The sequence below is a fragment of the Pieris brassicae genome, chromosome 5 (genome assembly GCF_905147105.1).
Source record: "Pieris brassicae chromosome 5, ilPieBrab1.1, whole genome shotgun sequence".
In the NCBI taxonomy this organism is placed as follows: domain Eukaryota; kingdom Metazoa; phylum Arthropoda; class Insecta; order Lepidoptera; family Pieridae; genus Pieris; species Pieris brassicae.
In genome coordinates, this window is record NC_059669.1 from 21,471,207 (window position 1) to 21,487,963 (window position 16,757).

At 34.8% G+C, this 16,757-nt stretch overlaps 1 protein-coding gene across 1 annotated transcript; it reads right to left on the minus strand.

Moving 5' to 3' along the window:
- Window positions 1-19: 19 nt before the first annotated feature.
- Window positions 20-14,443, minus strand: LOC123710129 (NFX1-type zinc finger-containing protein 1-like). The gene is made up of 14 exons (XM_045661852.1): window positions 13,682-14,443; window positions 13,221-13,437; window positions 12,954-12,999; window positions 12,379-12,613; window positions 10,870-11,034; window positions 9,685-10,536; window positions 9,346-9,498; window positions 7,363-7,510; window positions 5,719-5,802; window positions 4,019-4,293; window positions 2,857-3,003; window positions 1,919-2,093; window positions 1,183-1,322; window positions 20-102 (listed from the first exon to the last, which is right to left on the minus strand). The coding sequence occupies exons 1-14, from the start codon at window positions 14,348-14,350 to the stop codon at window positions 40-42; spliced, it is 3,369 nt and encodes a 1,122-aa protein (XP_045517808.1). The 5' UTR covers window positions 14,351-14,443; the 3' UTR covers window positions 20-39.
- Between the last annotated feature and the right edge of the window lie 2,314 nt (window positions 14,444-16,757).

Here is a 16,757-nt window from a genome sequence, read left to right on the forward strand (position 1 = left end):
AAAATAAAACACTAATTATCTCAACTTTAATATATTTATTTAGGGACAATTTTTTAAAACACGCTCCTTTACACAATCGTTGAATGCTTGCGGCGTTTCAATCTGTAACAAATTTATAAGGGTCCATCTGTAAATTCATCGCGAGTAATGAAAAAATTGGTGATATTTATGCAGTCCTGCTCCTAACACTACCTGATATATTTTCCTAATTAATTCTTGCTTGCGTCACCATGAGGTGACGTTAACGATCTGTAACGAGCGTTCAAGTATTACGTTACGCAATTTCCCTTTCAAAACCAGCGGAGAACCTCCAAGACGAATAGAAACTTCAATACTATGAGATATGCTAGATTGGGATCCAGGGCATCTCCGTGCACAAGATCCAAACGAGGACATGCTGCGCCGACTCTGCGAAATGCTCTTGAAGGATCTAGAGACAGCTGGTGAAGTCTTCATCGGATACGGACAGCACAACCCTCTTCTAACTAATACTAGACTCGGTGCAATCCATTATGTATCAAAAAAGATAGGAGTCGGCTGCTATGCGAAGGACTGGTCCACGTCTCCATAAATTATAATTATAATCAAACGTAACGTGCCGTTAAAAAATTAAGTGGTCATTCCATTTGAAATTTTGACGAAAAAAACATTTTAATAAATTCATGCCGCATCTCTACTCGTTCTGAAGGGTAAACAAATAGTTCATAGGGTCATAGTTTTGAGAATCCCTTCCTGGATCTGTAATGCATCGTACAGATACCGGCAAACTTCTTGAGCATTAAACAAGGGAGTGGGGGAAACTGCACATCGTACACAGCGCGCGACACAAACGTCAACTGATTTACCAATCGCGCGATCGACAGGTTACTCTCCCGCCGCCGCACACCACCGCCCGCCTTCACAGTGAGACTTAAAAATCGCTTCTGCGCATGCAAGGACATTTGTTCAAGATGTTTGCCGGTATCTGTAACGTTTTATAAGACATCCCCCTATATTCGTTAAGTAATACTTGAACACTTCCAACTTGTACCCGCATATTGAGAGAACTACATAAACTCTTTGTAAACTATTTATCGTTTTTTTTTTAAATCCACTGAAATTAAGCTGTATTACTTTCATCCTTGTCCCGACTTGTGATATTCCTGTAAAAAAACCAGAAATGACCTACGTAATGTTACTTACCTTACAAATTCGGCCATGTCTTGAGCATTGCACCTCAAAAGCTTGTCCAACAGCATTCAGAGAAACCAATTTCTTATGAATTTCTTGCCATATTGACGACGCTGTGCCAAGTATGTTTATGTTACCGAATATGTAAAAACCTAAAATAAATATATGATTAACAGTCTTGGGTTCATTTTTCGACGAAAAGATGGTTTGATTGGGACAGAAGACCGATCGCTTTCTGTCTAAATAGTAAAAGAAAATTATAAACAGAACTGGACATCCCACCCAGGGGCGGATCTACTTAAGGGCTTTTTGGGCAATAGCCCAGAGATACAAAGAGTACCACTGAAAACAATAGGCAATATTTTGAATAAAAAAAAATTATTTGAAATTTTAAATATTCAATCATAAAGTTGCAATCCCTGAGATCAATCAAACCATGTGGGAACGGAACGGGGAATTCCACGTTGCTTGTTTTCGGTCGGTCAATTATTTTGCGGCGGAATTCCTCGTGGTTGCCCAGAGAACCATAAACTCAGGATCCGGCCATGATCCTGACCTGATGTTAAGTGAGATGCGGCCTATTGGAGAGCAAGCCTGGCCAGGAGATGCGGCTTAGATGAACCCATATCATAAGGGAAGATGGAAGGGACAAGCATTCCACCCTTTGCTGTTTCGACGAACCAAATCGTTAAAATATTTTTTTCTACCAATTAATTATAACGATCAACTAACAAACTGCTTTTATTACCTTCTTTAGCCCTAGACAAAGCTACACAGATCCTATTTGCCGCCGAAAGAAAGCCTATATTGCCATCTCTGTTGCTCCTAACTAAAGACAATATCACTATCCTGCTCTCTTCCCCTTGGTAGTTGTCTACTACTGTGATCCTTACATCGCGTAGGAGTTGATACTTTTTGCTTAGCTACAAAATAATTTAACGTCAGTAAATTGTCAAAAACAAATGACAGAAGAATAAATGCCATTGAAATGAAAGCGTTAATAAGTATGTGTGATATAACATTGCGTGATAAGTAATAGTGAGTTACACGTGAGCAGTGTAGTCTAAAAGAGGATGTTAGCAGGAGTAACAAGGATACGAAAGGATATACTGAGGTGGATGGCCATATAGAACTGATGTATGAGAAGCAGAGAGTACACGAGGCCACCATGGATGGTAAGGTCAGGTCGGGTAGGCCTTGTTTATGGACGAATCCAGGGCGTACTAGAGAAGGGAAAGGACAAAAGTACCCATAATCGATCAAGCATGAATGCCATAAAAATGGATCAAGCGAGCAACCGTTGCAAGTGAAGATCCATGGTCTCTGCTGACCCCTTCGGGCACAAGGCGTAAATAAATATAAGTCTGTTACCGCATATTTTTAATTGTACATCATCATTATTACACTTCATCTGTCTAATTTGATGTGTGTGTATGTTTTTTTTGTAATAGGAGCTCACCTGATGTTAAGTAATATCGCCGCCCATGGACACTCAAATTGCCAGAAGGCTCGCAATTGCGTTGCCGGCCTTTCATATTTGCGTGATTCACAGATGTGAATCTAGAGTCTCTAGAGTGGATCATCATTTCATGATTGTCAGTTTCATTTAATTATTAAATACAGTAGTTAGCTGTTAAGCAAAAAATGCATTATATACAATATAGGATTCACGTAGACATACCCTACCTCATTTATAAGCGCAGCCTGACCAGTATATGTGCTTAAAATTGTGATATCTTCAGCTGAATAATTCATAATTCTTAAATAATTAGCAAGCGCTACACTCCATTGGGCTTCGAATGTATTTTTGTTGCTCCAAGTGTCTTCTAAGCCCTAAATTATAGAATAAAGGTGTTTATCTAACCATAATCATGAACCCAATAAAGGTGGTAAAACACTTAGATTCCGCAGCTTTTTCCAGATATCCAGTGTGCAAATAGATCAATACCGAATCTCTGATCTAGGATAACTGTTATTTGCTACTCGTCGTTAGATTTATACACAAAAATTATATACAGTGGGCTCTCGATAATTTGAAGAGTTTTCGATAATTTGAAAAATACTCGAAAAATTGAATAAAATCAATGTTAATTGGCCCACTGGATAATTTGAAGCTGAAGGAATCGTAACTCGCTCACCAACATGCTCGAGATAATGAATAAAATAGTTCAATCAATAAATGATTACGGACTTTTCGAAATAAAAAAATTTGTTAATAATTTACTTGAGTCCGACCTTCCGTCGTGGTTATTAAAACACTTGTTGATTAGAAATATATCTGTGGCCTATTGAGTTTCAAATTATTTTAAGAACTTAATTTTTTACATTTAAATATTTAGATTAGGTAGTCGAATAGGTAAGTCATCAATACAACACAAAAGTAAAAAGCCGTGCAGCAGCCGACGACTCCTTAAAACTACACCAGATTAATCTTTTAGATTCTTTTTATTTCATAGACAGGTAGGTGATCAGCCTACTGACTGTTATGCCGGTTTCATGATTTTGTACAAGAATCGAACCTCCCAACAGGAACAAAAGTTACACGCTACAGCCACTGGGCCAACACTGCTTGACCACCACCATGTAGAAGGTCGAAATCAGCTTTATTGCCAGGCGAAATTGAGAAGGTGATAAATACGAGTCATTGAAAGAAAAATAATAACACAGTGGTGATAAATGCATCATTAAAACAGACCAAATATGATTTATTCATCTTAATTTACTATTTTAACAAATTAAAAAGTAGCACTTAATATATGGCTCTCATACCAAGAGCGTAAAAGTAATATCATCACAGCGTAAACACAATTTGCCAGAAAGAGTTAAAGATATCTGTGGTTTAACATACCTCGGAATCCTCATACACACTATGGCTAAAGAAGTATAGATTATCCTTCATTCCTCGTACGTTGTTGTAACCATAAACACTAGAGTGACTATCAAGCTTGTCATAAATAGTCGGTACCAAAAGTTCCACAAATTTCGGACACATTCGCCGTTGAGTGGTCAATGTTTTTGAGTGTACTGTGTTCTTTATCATTCGTTCAAAGAGTGAGATTTCGAAATTATAGAATTTAGCCAACTTGTAGTGCGCAGTGGATGGGCGAAGTTGTTTGTGATCACCTATAAACAATAATAAATTAATTCTACAACTTCTTGATTAAACATACCCATCACTTTGCCCTTAAAAATTCACAATTTATTTTCCGAATTCCAACGTTAGTATTTGTTACAATATTATCGTTAAATATATTGTCGCATTAAAATGTCGCAATTTAACGCATAAGACTGAAACATACACAAATTCCTACAAGATAAAGTAGTTTGTGTGTGATGTATAACGGAATAATATATACAGGGTGTCCCAAAAGTCGACGTCAAGTCGAAATTTTCTCATAGGTAATGCCACACCAGTTATCAGAAAAATTAAAAAAGAAAAAATTTAGTCATGTATTTTTGAAGTTATGGAAATTTTCCTAAAAGTTGGAGTGATCAGCACAGAGTTTAAGATGATAGGTTACATAAATCACTATTCGGGATGACGTAAGAGAAGAAAAATTGGCAAAAAGTAAATATTTGTAACAACAGGAATGAAAAAACTGTCACATGGTGTGCATTTTCTGGAATAACAAAAAAATATCCATAACCTCAAAAATACATGACTTAATTTATTTTTAAAAATTTTCTGATAACTGGTGTGGCATTACCTATGAGAAAATTTCGACTTGACGTCGACTTTTGTGACACCCTGTATATATAAATGACTAAATCTTATTTTAATTACACCAATCTTACGTTGATATGTATATATATTTCAGGAATTATTTTAGAGCAAATAAATTTAAATAACTTGACATGACGGCTATTAATTTAATTTTAAATAAAATATTTGAACCTTTACTTGTAATTAACGAAATATTTTATTATCTTATTCGTTATTTATTCATAACTAAGTACACTTATGACATCAACAGAAAAGATGTTAAATTGATTCTAAAATTACATTTACTACCAGTTCGCAAGTCAGTCGTAGAGCGGGCAAGATACTTTCCGACACTCTTTAATAGCCAATTTTTGAGTCATACAAATTGTTTGAACTAGAGCAAATCAATCCCAAGGATTTATAAAAAGCTTATTGATTAATTTACGTTTAACGAGTTTTTTAGTGATAATTCTCTTATTTGTTGATTCTGTTGTAAAAACGAAGACAATTTCCACATAAGGAGTGGTTTAGCCTTAGATTTTAGACTAGTTCTGTTACGAAAATGTTAATGATCACGTTGTGAAAATAACGACTAAGGGCGAACGGAATATATATTAACCGAAGCATTTAACCTAACCCAGATTTATTTTTATCGATAACAATGAAACAATTAGTTAGTTCGATTTGTATCGTAATGTTTTAATGAGTTACCTACCTATATAGTCAAAACAATATTCACAAACTGAATATTGATTTTATGAGACGTGAAAACGTACATATTATAAAATAAATTAAAAACTATTTAAAAAAGTACCAGAGCAACATGAATATATAGGAGATCTTACCAATAAGTATGAGATGTTGGCATCTCGTAGTCAATGAAGCAACAATGTGAGCTTCTAACACTTCGGCTGCCTCTTCAACAATAACTAAAATTAAATTTAAAATTTTTATTTATAGGTATTTTATAATCGTAGATATTATGTATATATTGCGTTAGGGCATACTATATAGCTAATAATTTAAAAAATCTACTCTGATGGACCACTCGGAATCGCCGTCAAACATTTATTGATTCCCGTCCGAATGTTTTATTAAAAAATCTACGTTTTGTTCCTCTCATACAAAAGGCCAATTTCATATGTAAGGACCTAATATAATATTTAGGACCATATTGCAACTAACACAATAATAACCGGAGTTATTGTATGCTTCAATAAATTAAGAATTATCATGGATACCTACGAATCCACCACAATTTTTGAAGTTCTTTTGTCGCGTTAGGGAAAAATGATGGGAGTAAATTTTTATGATGCGCTCGCATACCGTCACAAAAAACCAACACCCTGAAGTTAGCTATAGTCAACATTTTAGTTTTGAAGTTATACGTCTTTTGGCGCGCTAGGGAAAAACGATGAGAGTAAATTTTTACGATGCGCGCGCACACCGTCACAAGAAACCGACACCCTGAAGTCAGCTTTAGTCAACATTTTAGTTTTGAAGTTATACGTCTTTTGGCGCGCTAGGGAAAAACGATGAGAGTAAATTTTTACGATGCGCGCGCACACCGTCACAAAAAACCGACACCCTGAAGTCAGCTTTAGTCAACATTTTAGTTTTGAAGTTATACTTCTTTTGTCGCGCTAGAGAAAAATGATGGCAGTATTTTTTTACGATACGCACACACCGTCACAAGAAACCGACACCCTGAAGTCAGCTTTAGTCAACATTTTAGTTTTGAAGTTATACTTCTTTTGTCGCGCTAGAGAAAAATGATGGCAGTATTTTTTTACGATACGCACACACACCGTCACAAAAAACCGACACCCTGAAGTTAGCTATAGTCAACATTTTAGTTTTGAAGTTATACTTCTTTTGTCGCGCTAGAGAAAAATGATGGCAGTATTTTTTTACGATACGCACACACCGTCACAAGAAACCGACACCCTGAAGTCAGCTTTAGTCAACATTTTAGTTTTGAAGTTATACTTCTTTTGTCGCGCTAGAGAAAAATGATGAGAGTAAATTTTTACGATACGCACACGCCGTCACAAGAAACCGACACCCTGAAGTTAGCTATAGTCAACATTTTAGTTTTTTTATAATGTTAGGTCGTTTGTTTGTAGAAAACGTAGAATAAATTTTTTGAAAAGATTTTTATCTTGCTACGCCAAAGAAGTAGGACTTTTAACACGTGTATATATAACTTGCATGTCACCATTAAAAGCAACAACTGACTTCAAATATATCAGAATTATGTCTGTACCAATAAAATATAAGTAGAAATGTATCGTATAAAAAACTTCTGATTCGATTTTCATAAATAATGGAGTGTTAGTTGGGTAAATAATTTTTTTTATCAGGTTCATCCCGATATTTAGAAGCATTTGGTCAAAGAACCGGCCGGCATCGCACTCGCGAACCCTCTGGAATTATGTGTCCTTGGTATTACTTAACATCATCTCATATGAATAGAAGGAAATGTTTACCAATTGGCGAAAGCAACTTTCGCATCAGGTTATGTCGTCTAGCCGCAAATGTGGTGGTGACTCCAACCACGCGGACCGTCTTCATAACATCGCCGTCGATAAGTGTCGATATTTCTTCCAATTCAGTCGCTAGACCGTTGTGCTGCTCCTGTTAATTGTTATATGGTGGTGGTCAAGTCAGTTAATCTTATTTTTCTTTAAATAATTATGATAGGAAATTTTATTTTAATCCCTTCAACTCATTTGTCAGAGAGGCAAAACGTTGAAACATTTTAATCTTCAAGTTTCCCATAAAATTACGTAATTAAAAAAAAACTTAATTCATATATTAATAAGAGTTTATCACTAATTTGCATAATATTACAATGGATTTAATTAATTACAGCCTTGGTAGTAACGGCTATTTATAAACTTTTCATGTCTGGGCTGTTCAGATTTCTGCATGTTTCATTTGCCAATCTAACAAGTCCATGATCAGCATCCTGTGCCTGATAGACGCCGACGAATTTTTGGGTCTAAGGCCGGTTTCCTCACGATGTTTTCCTTTACCGTTCGAGAGAATGTTAAACGTGTACATAGAAAGACCATTGCTTGTACACCCGGGGATCGTATCTGAAGCCATTAGGCTACCAGTGCTCACTGGTTTGAAAGCATATTTGTACTAGACAAAATTCATATAGTGTTTGATGAAATACCGAGAAAGAAAACATTTTTTTAACCGGATTAAAGCTATTTGTATTATTATAAACTTATAATTATTGACATAATTTTAAATATATATTTTTTGTCACCGTGACCACGCACGCTGTAAAGCACGCGAAACGTCGGAAAATTTAAAATTATGTAAATAATTATAAGCTTTAATCCGGTTAAAAAAATGTTTTCTTTGAATCATTTGTAACATATATGTATTAATCCTTATAGATATTACGACCTGAGTCGTCCGCGACAAACACAACCTTATACAATCACATAGTTGGTCAAATGTGGAGACCTTTTGTTTATAGATAAGGTGTTTTTTTATGTAATAGGCACCTATGTTAAGTGCTACCACCGCCCATGGACATACATACATACATTACATTGCCAGAAGGCTCGCAAGTGCGTTGCCGGAATTTTAAGAATTGGTAAGCCGAATCGGTTCGAAAATACTTTGGTGGGCAGCTGGTTCCACATAGTTTTGTGCGGAAAAAACGCTCAGTTGTGGAACGATTGACGTCAAGGTGTACAGCCTTGACATCTGATAATGAAACTCAACAGTTGCTACTCAGGAATACGTGCAGGTATATATTTGTATTTGGAAGGAGCACTGTTGGCCTAGTGGCTTCAGCATGCGACTCCCATCCCTGAGGTCGTAGGTTCCTTCATTTAACATTAGCTTGAACCGTTAAGAACATTGTGCGGATTGCCTTAGACCGACGGCGACAGGCACAGAAGGCTGATCACCTACTTGCCTATTCAATTTACAGATGATCATGAAACAGATACAGAATCTGAGGCCCAGACCTAAAAAGGTAGTAGCAGCATTGATTTTTTTTATATATTTACATTTGCCTATTGCAGATACACATCATCGTTATACTCAAAATCTACCGTCTGTGAGTAGAATTATGCTTTTGGTAATAACGCCATCTCGTGACCAAGTTCAATACTACACAAAATTTAAACGGAATCATTAAAATGTTAAGTAAAAAGCAGGAATGTGTCTTAGAGTTTCGGGACTTCAAGATACAGTAAAAGCTGTGATTTTAGTAAAAAAACGTAAAATTATTTACAAAAAAAATAACAATAATCATTGTGTTCAATTTATACAAATCCAATTTTAGAGAGAGAATGAGTTCAATCCTACAGATAAATATGTTTGTCTCTTTCTAAGTAACGCCTCAACTTTTCGTGTTACACTTGATTTTACTCCTCATAAAATTTCCGTACCGGGCCTTATAAATCAAATCGTTTCTTAAGGAGTAAACTCCAAAAACTTACCAATAACTCTTCCATTTTCTTAATTAATTCGTTTTTAAGAAGGTCCACTACGTAGAAATACACATCCCATCTCTCATCAATCGCCAAACTATATAAATCCTTTATTGATTCAAATTTGATTTTCCTACCCTCATTTTGTAGTTTCATATATTTCTGAAAATATTTAAAAAAAGAACATTGGGCAATGGTGCAGGACGCTTAATACCAAAGGGCTCGCGAGTGCGTTGCCGGCCTTTTAAGAAGTGGTAGGCTCTTTTCTCTCAGTTGTAGGTATTCAGGTATTAACAATTATTTTACACTAGTTATTTAACAAAACTAAAAAATATATCAAAATTATACCTTAAAACAATCCAGCCGCTGATGTATCTTCTCAATCTGGAGTTGGAATTTCTCTATCATTTTCCGACTGTCCATACTCACATCCGTAATATCTTCGACATATTTAATACTATTTTTCATTGAATCAATTTCTTTCAAAGCCCAATCTTCTGAAAAACACGTTTCAACTTTCTCCGTTCCTAAAACTTCTTCTTCACACTCTTTTTCCCAATCATCAACTTCGTCAACTGCAAGTTTTTCATTTCCGAACAGCCACGCTAGTACTGGATCTTCATCGCAACTTTTCAGTTCCAAATTCAAAAATGGCTTAATCGCCGCATAGCACAGTAGTTCCTTTCCGCACTTGTCAATATCAGTTTGAATTTCCATCATTTTATCAAATACTTTTTCCATTTCCGACCGCTTACTGGCGTATAGATATCCATATTTCGACTTTCTCTTCGATCTCAAATTGTGTAACGTATACGATTCCAGTATTTTGCTTTTACTTTGACTGCCAAGTCTCACGATATTATCTGTTATGTTCAAAATTCCTTCTAAAAACTGATCCAAGGCGTGGTTCGTGTAACAAATTATTAGCATTGGTGTACCGTCTAGGGACAAGTTCTTTAGAATAATGGAAGCGATTTTGACTCCTAGGAACGTTTTGCCCGTACCAGGAGGGCCTTGTATTACTGCGAATTCTTTTGTTAGAGCGAAATTGTATGCCTCCATTTGGGACTGGTCTAAGTCAAATGCATCTGAAGTGGGCCATTGTGAGTTATCTAACACGGGAAAGTATATTTCACCATTTTTACTTTGAATACTGTAAATCGTGTCTGAGGTTAAGTAAGCAGGCGTGTTTGTGTTTGCCTGTAAGCAAATTATTGCGACTCTTGATTATAAAGTTTTAATTTCCAAATATATTAAAATGCACTATACAACTATGATGACAGCATGAATCCAAAAAAGGGAACAAATTTGTTGAGTGTTTTTTTTAATAGAATGGGGCAAACAGACAGGAGGGCTCACTTAAGTGCTGCTGCGAGTGGACTTTCACACTGCAAGAAGAGTCGCAAGTGCGTTGCCGGCCTTTTAAAAATTGGTTCGCTTTAAAAAACGCTAAGACAAATTTAGTAAAAAGCTTGTTTTGTTTATTATAAAATAATTAATTCAACACATATTTTCTATATAACAAGTACGTACCTGAACATCCACAATATAATTCTTCATAGGCAACTTATCTGGTTTGCAGTTCTGCAAGACTTTAAGGACCCTGTGGTATGGCTCAAAAAACACCTCACTTTCAACCATTAGGAATTTCTGAGAGAATATATTTCGTGAAAGTGGTCTATCAAATGCAACTGCAATCTGAAAACATATATGATTAAAAATCAAAATATTAACACATAGCAAGATATAATGACAATTCGATTAGCGTGCCTTGCTTTAATGTAATAGCAGGCAAACGGACAAGAGGCTCACCTGATGTGAAGCGATACCGCCGCCCATGGACACTCACATTGCCAGAAGGCTCGCAAGTGCGTTGCCGGCCTTTCAAGAATTGGTACGCTCTTTTCTTGAAGGACCCTAAATCGAATTGGAAATACTTCAGAGGGCAGCTGGTTCCACATAGTGTTGGTGCGCGGCAAAAACTGCCTCAGAAAACGCTCAGTTGTGGAACGACGGACGTCGAGGTGATACGGATGGTATTTTGTATTTTTGCCTTGACGTCCGATAATGAAACTCAGCTGCGGGTATTAGACCGAACAACTCTTCTGAACACTCCCCATGGTAAATGCGGTAGAAGATGCAGAGGGACCCAACATCTCTACGCAACGCCAAGGGATCAAGCCGCACGGAAAGTGATTGGTCGTCGACGATTCGAACCGCTCTTCGTTGAATACGGTCTAGTGGAAGGAGCTGGTACTGGGGAGCTTCCGCCCAGAGGTGAGAACAGTATTCCATGTGGGGCCGAATTTGCGCTTTATAGAGTTGCAAGCGGTGGCCCGGAGTGAAGTACCGTCTCGCCTTGCTGAGCACACCAAGGTTTTTGGAGGCTAATTTAGCCTTCCCTTCCAAATGACCGCGAAACTGGACGTTATTCGATATGTCAACGCCCAATATTCCGATGTTAGCTGTAACATTAAATCTACTTTTTCTCAAAGAACTGTTTTAAAAATGTTCCGTGACTAATTGTTATCTAGTTACCCACAACACAGGGACTAGAATATATGTATTTTGTTAAAGTTTTTATTATTTATTTATATACAGCTGAAGCAATAATGAGAAACCATAATCATATTACAGACCTATACTATGATATGCCAATTAGTTTCGGTTTATCCTAATGCTATACAGAAGACTAAATTCGCAAAACTATACACATAATTCTAAACGAAAATCTGTAATAAAATTACAAAAACTCACACAAATAAAACATCTATTGTATACACAATTATTTTTAATTAATCATAGCTAATTACGTATTTATATACTCAAGAACTTTAAGAGCTTAAAAATTTTGCTGTCCCATTCAGTAATAATAGAGACAAACAATTATGAGCTTGTTTTGATTTAATGTACAAATGCCAAAAATTTCTTATTTGAGACAACATAAATTTTTCCAAAAGTGATTTATACTATCTGCCCGGAATCAGATTCCACCCTCATGACAGTAGAACATGCAAATGATTAAACAAATGTTATACTTACATAACCTTCGCATAGTAATCCAGGATTAACATCCAAAACAGACGCACATAGTATATTATTGAAGTTGTCACTTGTAAAGAGTAACAATGATCCAAACATAAGTTGCTTATTGAATCCATATTTTGTACAATCAACGGATTTCCGACTATTCCGTTCATTCCAAGCAATATCTACTAAGTAGCCCACTTTGTTTGCACTTAGATATGTGGATATTATTCTTACTTTTGGATACACTCTTAAAAGGATTATTTTTATTAAAACAGACTTAGTATAAATAGTATAAGTGTGTTGCTTTATACATTACAAATAAACATCAAACATCTGATTATGAGACTTTAGGTTGAACACTCAAAAGAGATGCATTAATCTATTTAATTTCCCATTATTGCAATTAAGTCTTTAACTTAATATTGTTGTCCATATGTCAATTTTGACTAAGAAATAAAAACAATGAAAAATGTGTCTATCTCATTGGAGTGTATACATAATTATTAAGTATAAATAAATTCCATTTTGAGATGTTTTTAAATTTACACATAGAAGTAAACTATTATTTTGTTAAATACTACACCAACCTTATGTTTTCATGTCTTCTTTTGTTTGGATTTTGTAAATATTTTGCTGAAATTGTTTACATACAAATACATAAATATAAGTTATTAATACTGAATATACATTAAACAAAATTGTTAGTTCAAATTCTGTTTTTCATTTCAGAAATATTAAATTTAAACTTGTTTAGCAGACAGAAATTTTTACAACAATATATTCCAGCAGCCACTAGTTATAGGTGTATCAAATTAATAACATGCAAGACATGTCATTAAAAAATGTTTACCAACATATTCCATCTCTGAGTGGCCCAAAGCAATCTTCTCTCAACAGCCTGAACTGAACATCTAAATAGTGTTCCACATTTGAATAAGCACCATGAATTATATTTGGCTGAATATTCACTAAAGGATCACCAAGCAGGTCCTCCTTTGTGGGAAAGATTGGGATGTTTCTAAAACTATTTAAGTCATGCTTTTTATTTTGTATGATAATTGTTTCATCACTCTGCAATAAAAAAAAATTAAAAGTTATATTATGAGTAAATGTTCTTGTAATTTGTATTGTTCAAATTCTAACTCATTATTTGTAAGAACTAAATAAAAAATATTGTTATACTGTTATATTTAAAATCTTCAATTGTCTCAAACTTTAAAATATCAAATTTTTGAATACTTAAGAGATTGTTCATATAGGCTCATGAATCTATTATTAAAAAAATTATTCCCATTAAAGAGCACAGAATAAGTACCTGAGATATTGATAGTAAAATTTGTTCTTTCAATCCAGATATCTTTGTATAATAATTTTGACCAATTCTTTCACTGTGTTCTTCTTGGGCTCCTATAGCACTTAATTCCGCAGTTTCAACTAAATCATTCAATAGACTTAAGAACCCCTTTGAATAATCTCTATAGTTAAAGATACCTTGAAATAACTCATAAACATTATTGTAAAATGATTCAACATCATCCCAAAACTGCATATTTATACGTTTTTCAACTATTCTCACTAAAGGTATCTTAGCTAAGTAATCCTGAAGCTGTTCCAAGAATGTTGACTCAAGAAACTTAGTTTTTAGCAAAAAACTAACTTTACTTTTTTCACCGCGGTCCAATGATTTATATAAAACTGCTAATATTTTCACAATCAAAACAATATAATCGTCCTTTAATTCGCTATTAAACAAAAGCCAAAACCCAGGCCTATTGGCTAATTCTATGTTGAGAGAAGGCGGTTTCATAAAGGAAATGTCAAGAAGCCGTTTGAACCCAATAGGTTTCCTTTCAATATCTAAAGCTTTCTGAGGTTTGGCAATGGCAACTTCTTCATCAGCGAATTGCGAGGAACTTGGCCTCGTCTCTTCTATAACGGTTCCATCAAACCAGTCAATTCTTAGAGATTTATTTCCATCAGTCATGATTTTGAAACATTAATATTGTTTGTCTATAATCAGTTTCGTAGTTGAATTGTATATGTAAATTACTTTTAACTTTTTTAAAATCTTAACTCCGACTAGATATAATAAACGGTTTGTTTGTGAATTATGTCATATTTGTCATCTGCGTTTATCACGGTTGACGATTTGTACTTCTCTTGTAATATTTTGACAGCTGACAAATTGACAGCAGAGTGTTGACACGTATTGAAAAACACGCGTAGACTATGCACACTTCCCATAACTAGTATAGAATATGGATAAAAAACCACCTATTAGTATAACGGATCTTTTATCGGATAAGACGTGCACTTGGTCGAGTACTGTTTGGCTAAATTTCGATCGTTTTTATAGTGAATATGATGAAAACTGTTGACAATATCAACAATTTTTTTGTGATACAGCGAGACCTTGTCCAGACCCACTTATTAAATTCAGTCTTTACTTATAATCAAGTAGGTTCTAGATATGCTGGACTCCTGCCTTTGTAAAAAAATATAAAAGCAAAGCAAATAATAGGTTACACTATAATATAGTGATGGAATACCCACCTTTTTTTCTTCGTTCATCACGGCCAAGTGGAAGGAAGTTTGCGCTGGGAAGCGGGACCTAAGAACAGTATTCCATGAGGGCCCGAATTTGCACTTTAGAGAATTGCAAGCGGTAGCTTGAAGTGAAGTACCGTCTCGCGTTGCCGAGCACACCAAGCTTCTTAAGCTAATTTGGCCAAATGACCACGAAACTTACCCAATTGATGATTAAAACTTATTTCACAGCTACTTTAATTTAAAATGTAACAAATATATTTTTTTGACTTAAAACGTTCAAAATAAATGTAGCAAGACCAAACTACGAATGAATTAATGGTATTTACTTAACAATGTTTGAGGCAAATTCGTTTCAGAAGAACTTTAGATTGCAAAGGAAGGTTCATTAATATAGAAATGGACAATTTCCTTATTCATCGATGTTTGAATAATAGAAAGGAATCCTTAAACTCTTTTCGTAAATTCGTTGGCAATGTGCCACCGGAAAGTGCCTATTTGGCGCTTTATAATTCACTTTTGGTAATGAAAATACGTTCTCTCCACATTTTGTTTTATAAACCAAAATTGTTTTATCTGTAATGTCTTATATTACTTTAATATAATTTCGTTAGAACAATTTTCAAATTCTTTTTACATTATTATTCAAGTAGGGTTAACAAAGTTCCACAAGTTTTCTATACTTCATTTTATAAGAAGATTTCGTGATTTTATTTTGTGTAAAATTAGCTAATTATTATTTTTTTTATATTTGACGGCATTTATAACGATAACACTTAGCGCGAGTTAGTTCGTCTAAGAGAGTTCAAAGATTAATTAATTGCCAACTAAAATATGATTACTGTCGTCCGCCCTTCCCTAAATCCTTTAATCAAGTTTCTTGGAGGGTTTAATGACGAATTAATGTAAGTAAAGAGGTGGTGTACAAATTAATTACATGAATCTAGGTCCAAATTTTAATCTCCTTAAATCAATGTAGGGGATTGAGAATGTCAATCTTATAGTATACTAGCCGACCCGGAAAATGTCGTTTTGCCATGTATATTATTGCCAGGATTTTTTTTAGTTTAATAAATATAAGCTATCTACTATAATAAAAATAGGGGTTGATCGTAGAGGGGTGACAATTGACAACGTGTATTTTTGTATGTTGTATCATAAAAACAAGAACAATGGTTATAAAATTTAGGGGTACACCTCTGTACACCTCTTATCACTTAGGTGTTTGAAAGATAGATAGTAGCTGATTCTCAGAATTACTGAATATATTAAAAAAAATCATAAGCATCGGTCGAGCCGTTTCGGAGGAGTATGGGAACGAACATTGTGACACGAAAATTGTATATCTATAGAGATAGTAATACTTAACGAATACGTATTTCAAGCTGTGACGTTGAGTTAGTGTTTAACAAGAGGGTCCATTCCCCAAGGATTTGATTCTAGACCTTTATTTTTCCTTTGAGAGTTGTTTTCAAGTTACATGTGTACGAAGCGGAAAATCTATCAACAGACCTTTTTGATAGGTTTACTGCCGCCGCGGCTATTTTGTGCAGTTTCTCACAATGTATTTTATTTTTTTGTATAAAAGCACTAAACCCAACTAAAGAAACTAACACATATAAAACCCTATTACAGATTGCCCTTGTAAAGGATTTCCTTTGATTTGACTTGACTACGCCGCTAATTACACATGATATTCTAGCAAATTCGTCAGATTATATTTTCTGAATACTATAGCATTTTTGTAAATTAAGCTGCGTTAAGTTAGTTGAAAGAGTTATCGATACTACAAATAACTTATCACCAGCCCTCTAGTATATTTTTATTTGAAGATTTTAAGGCTC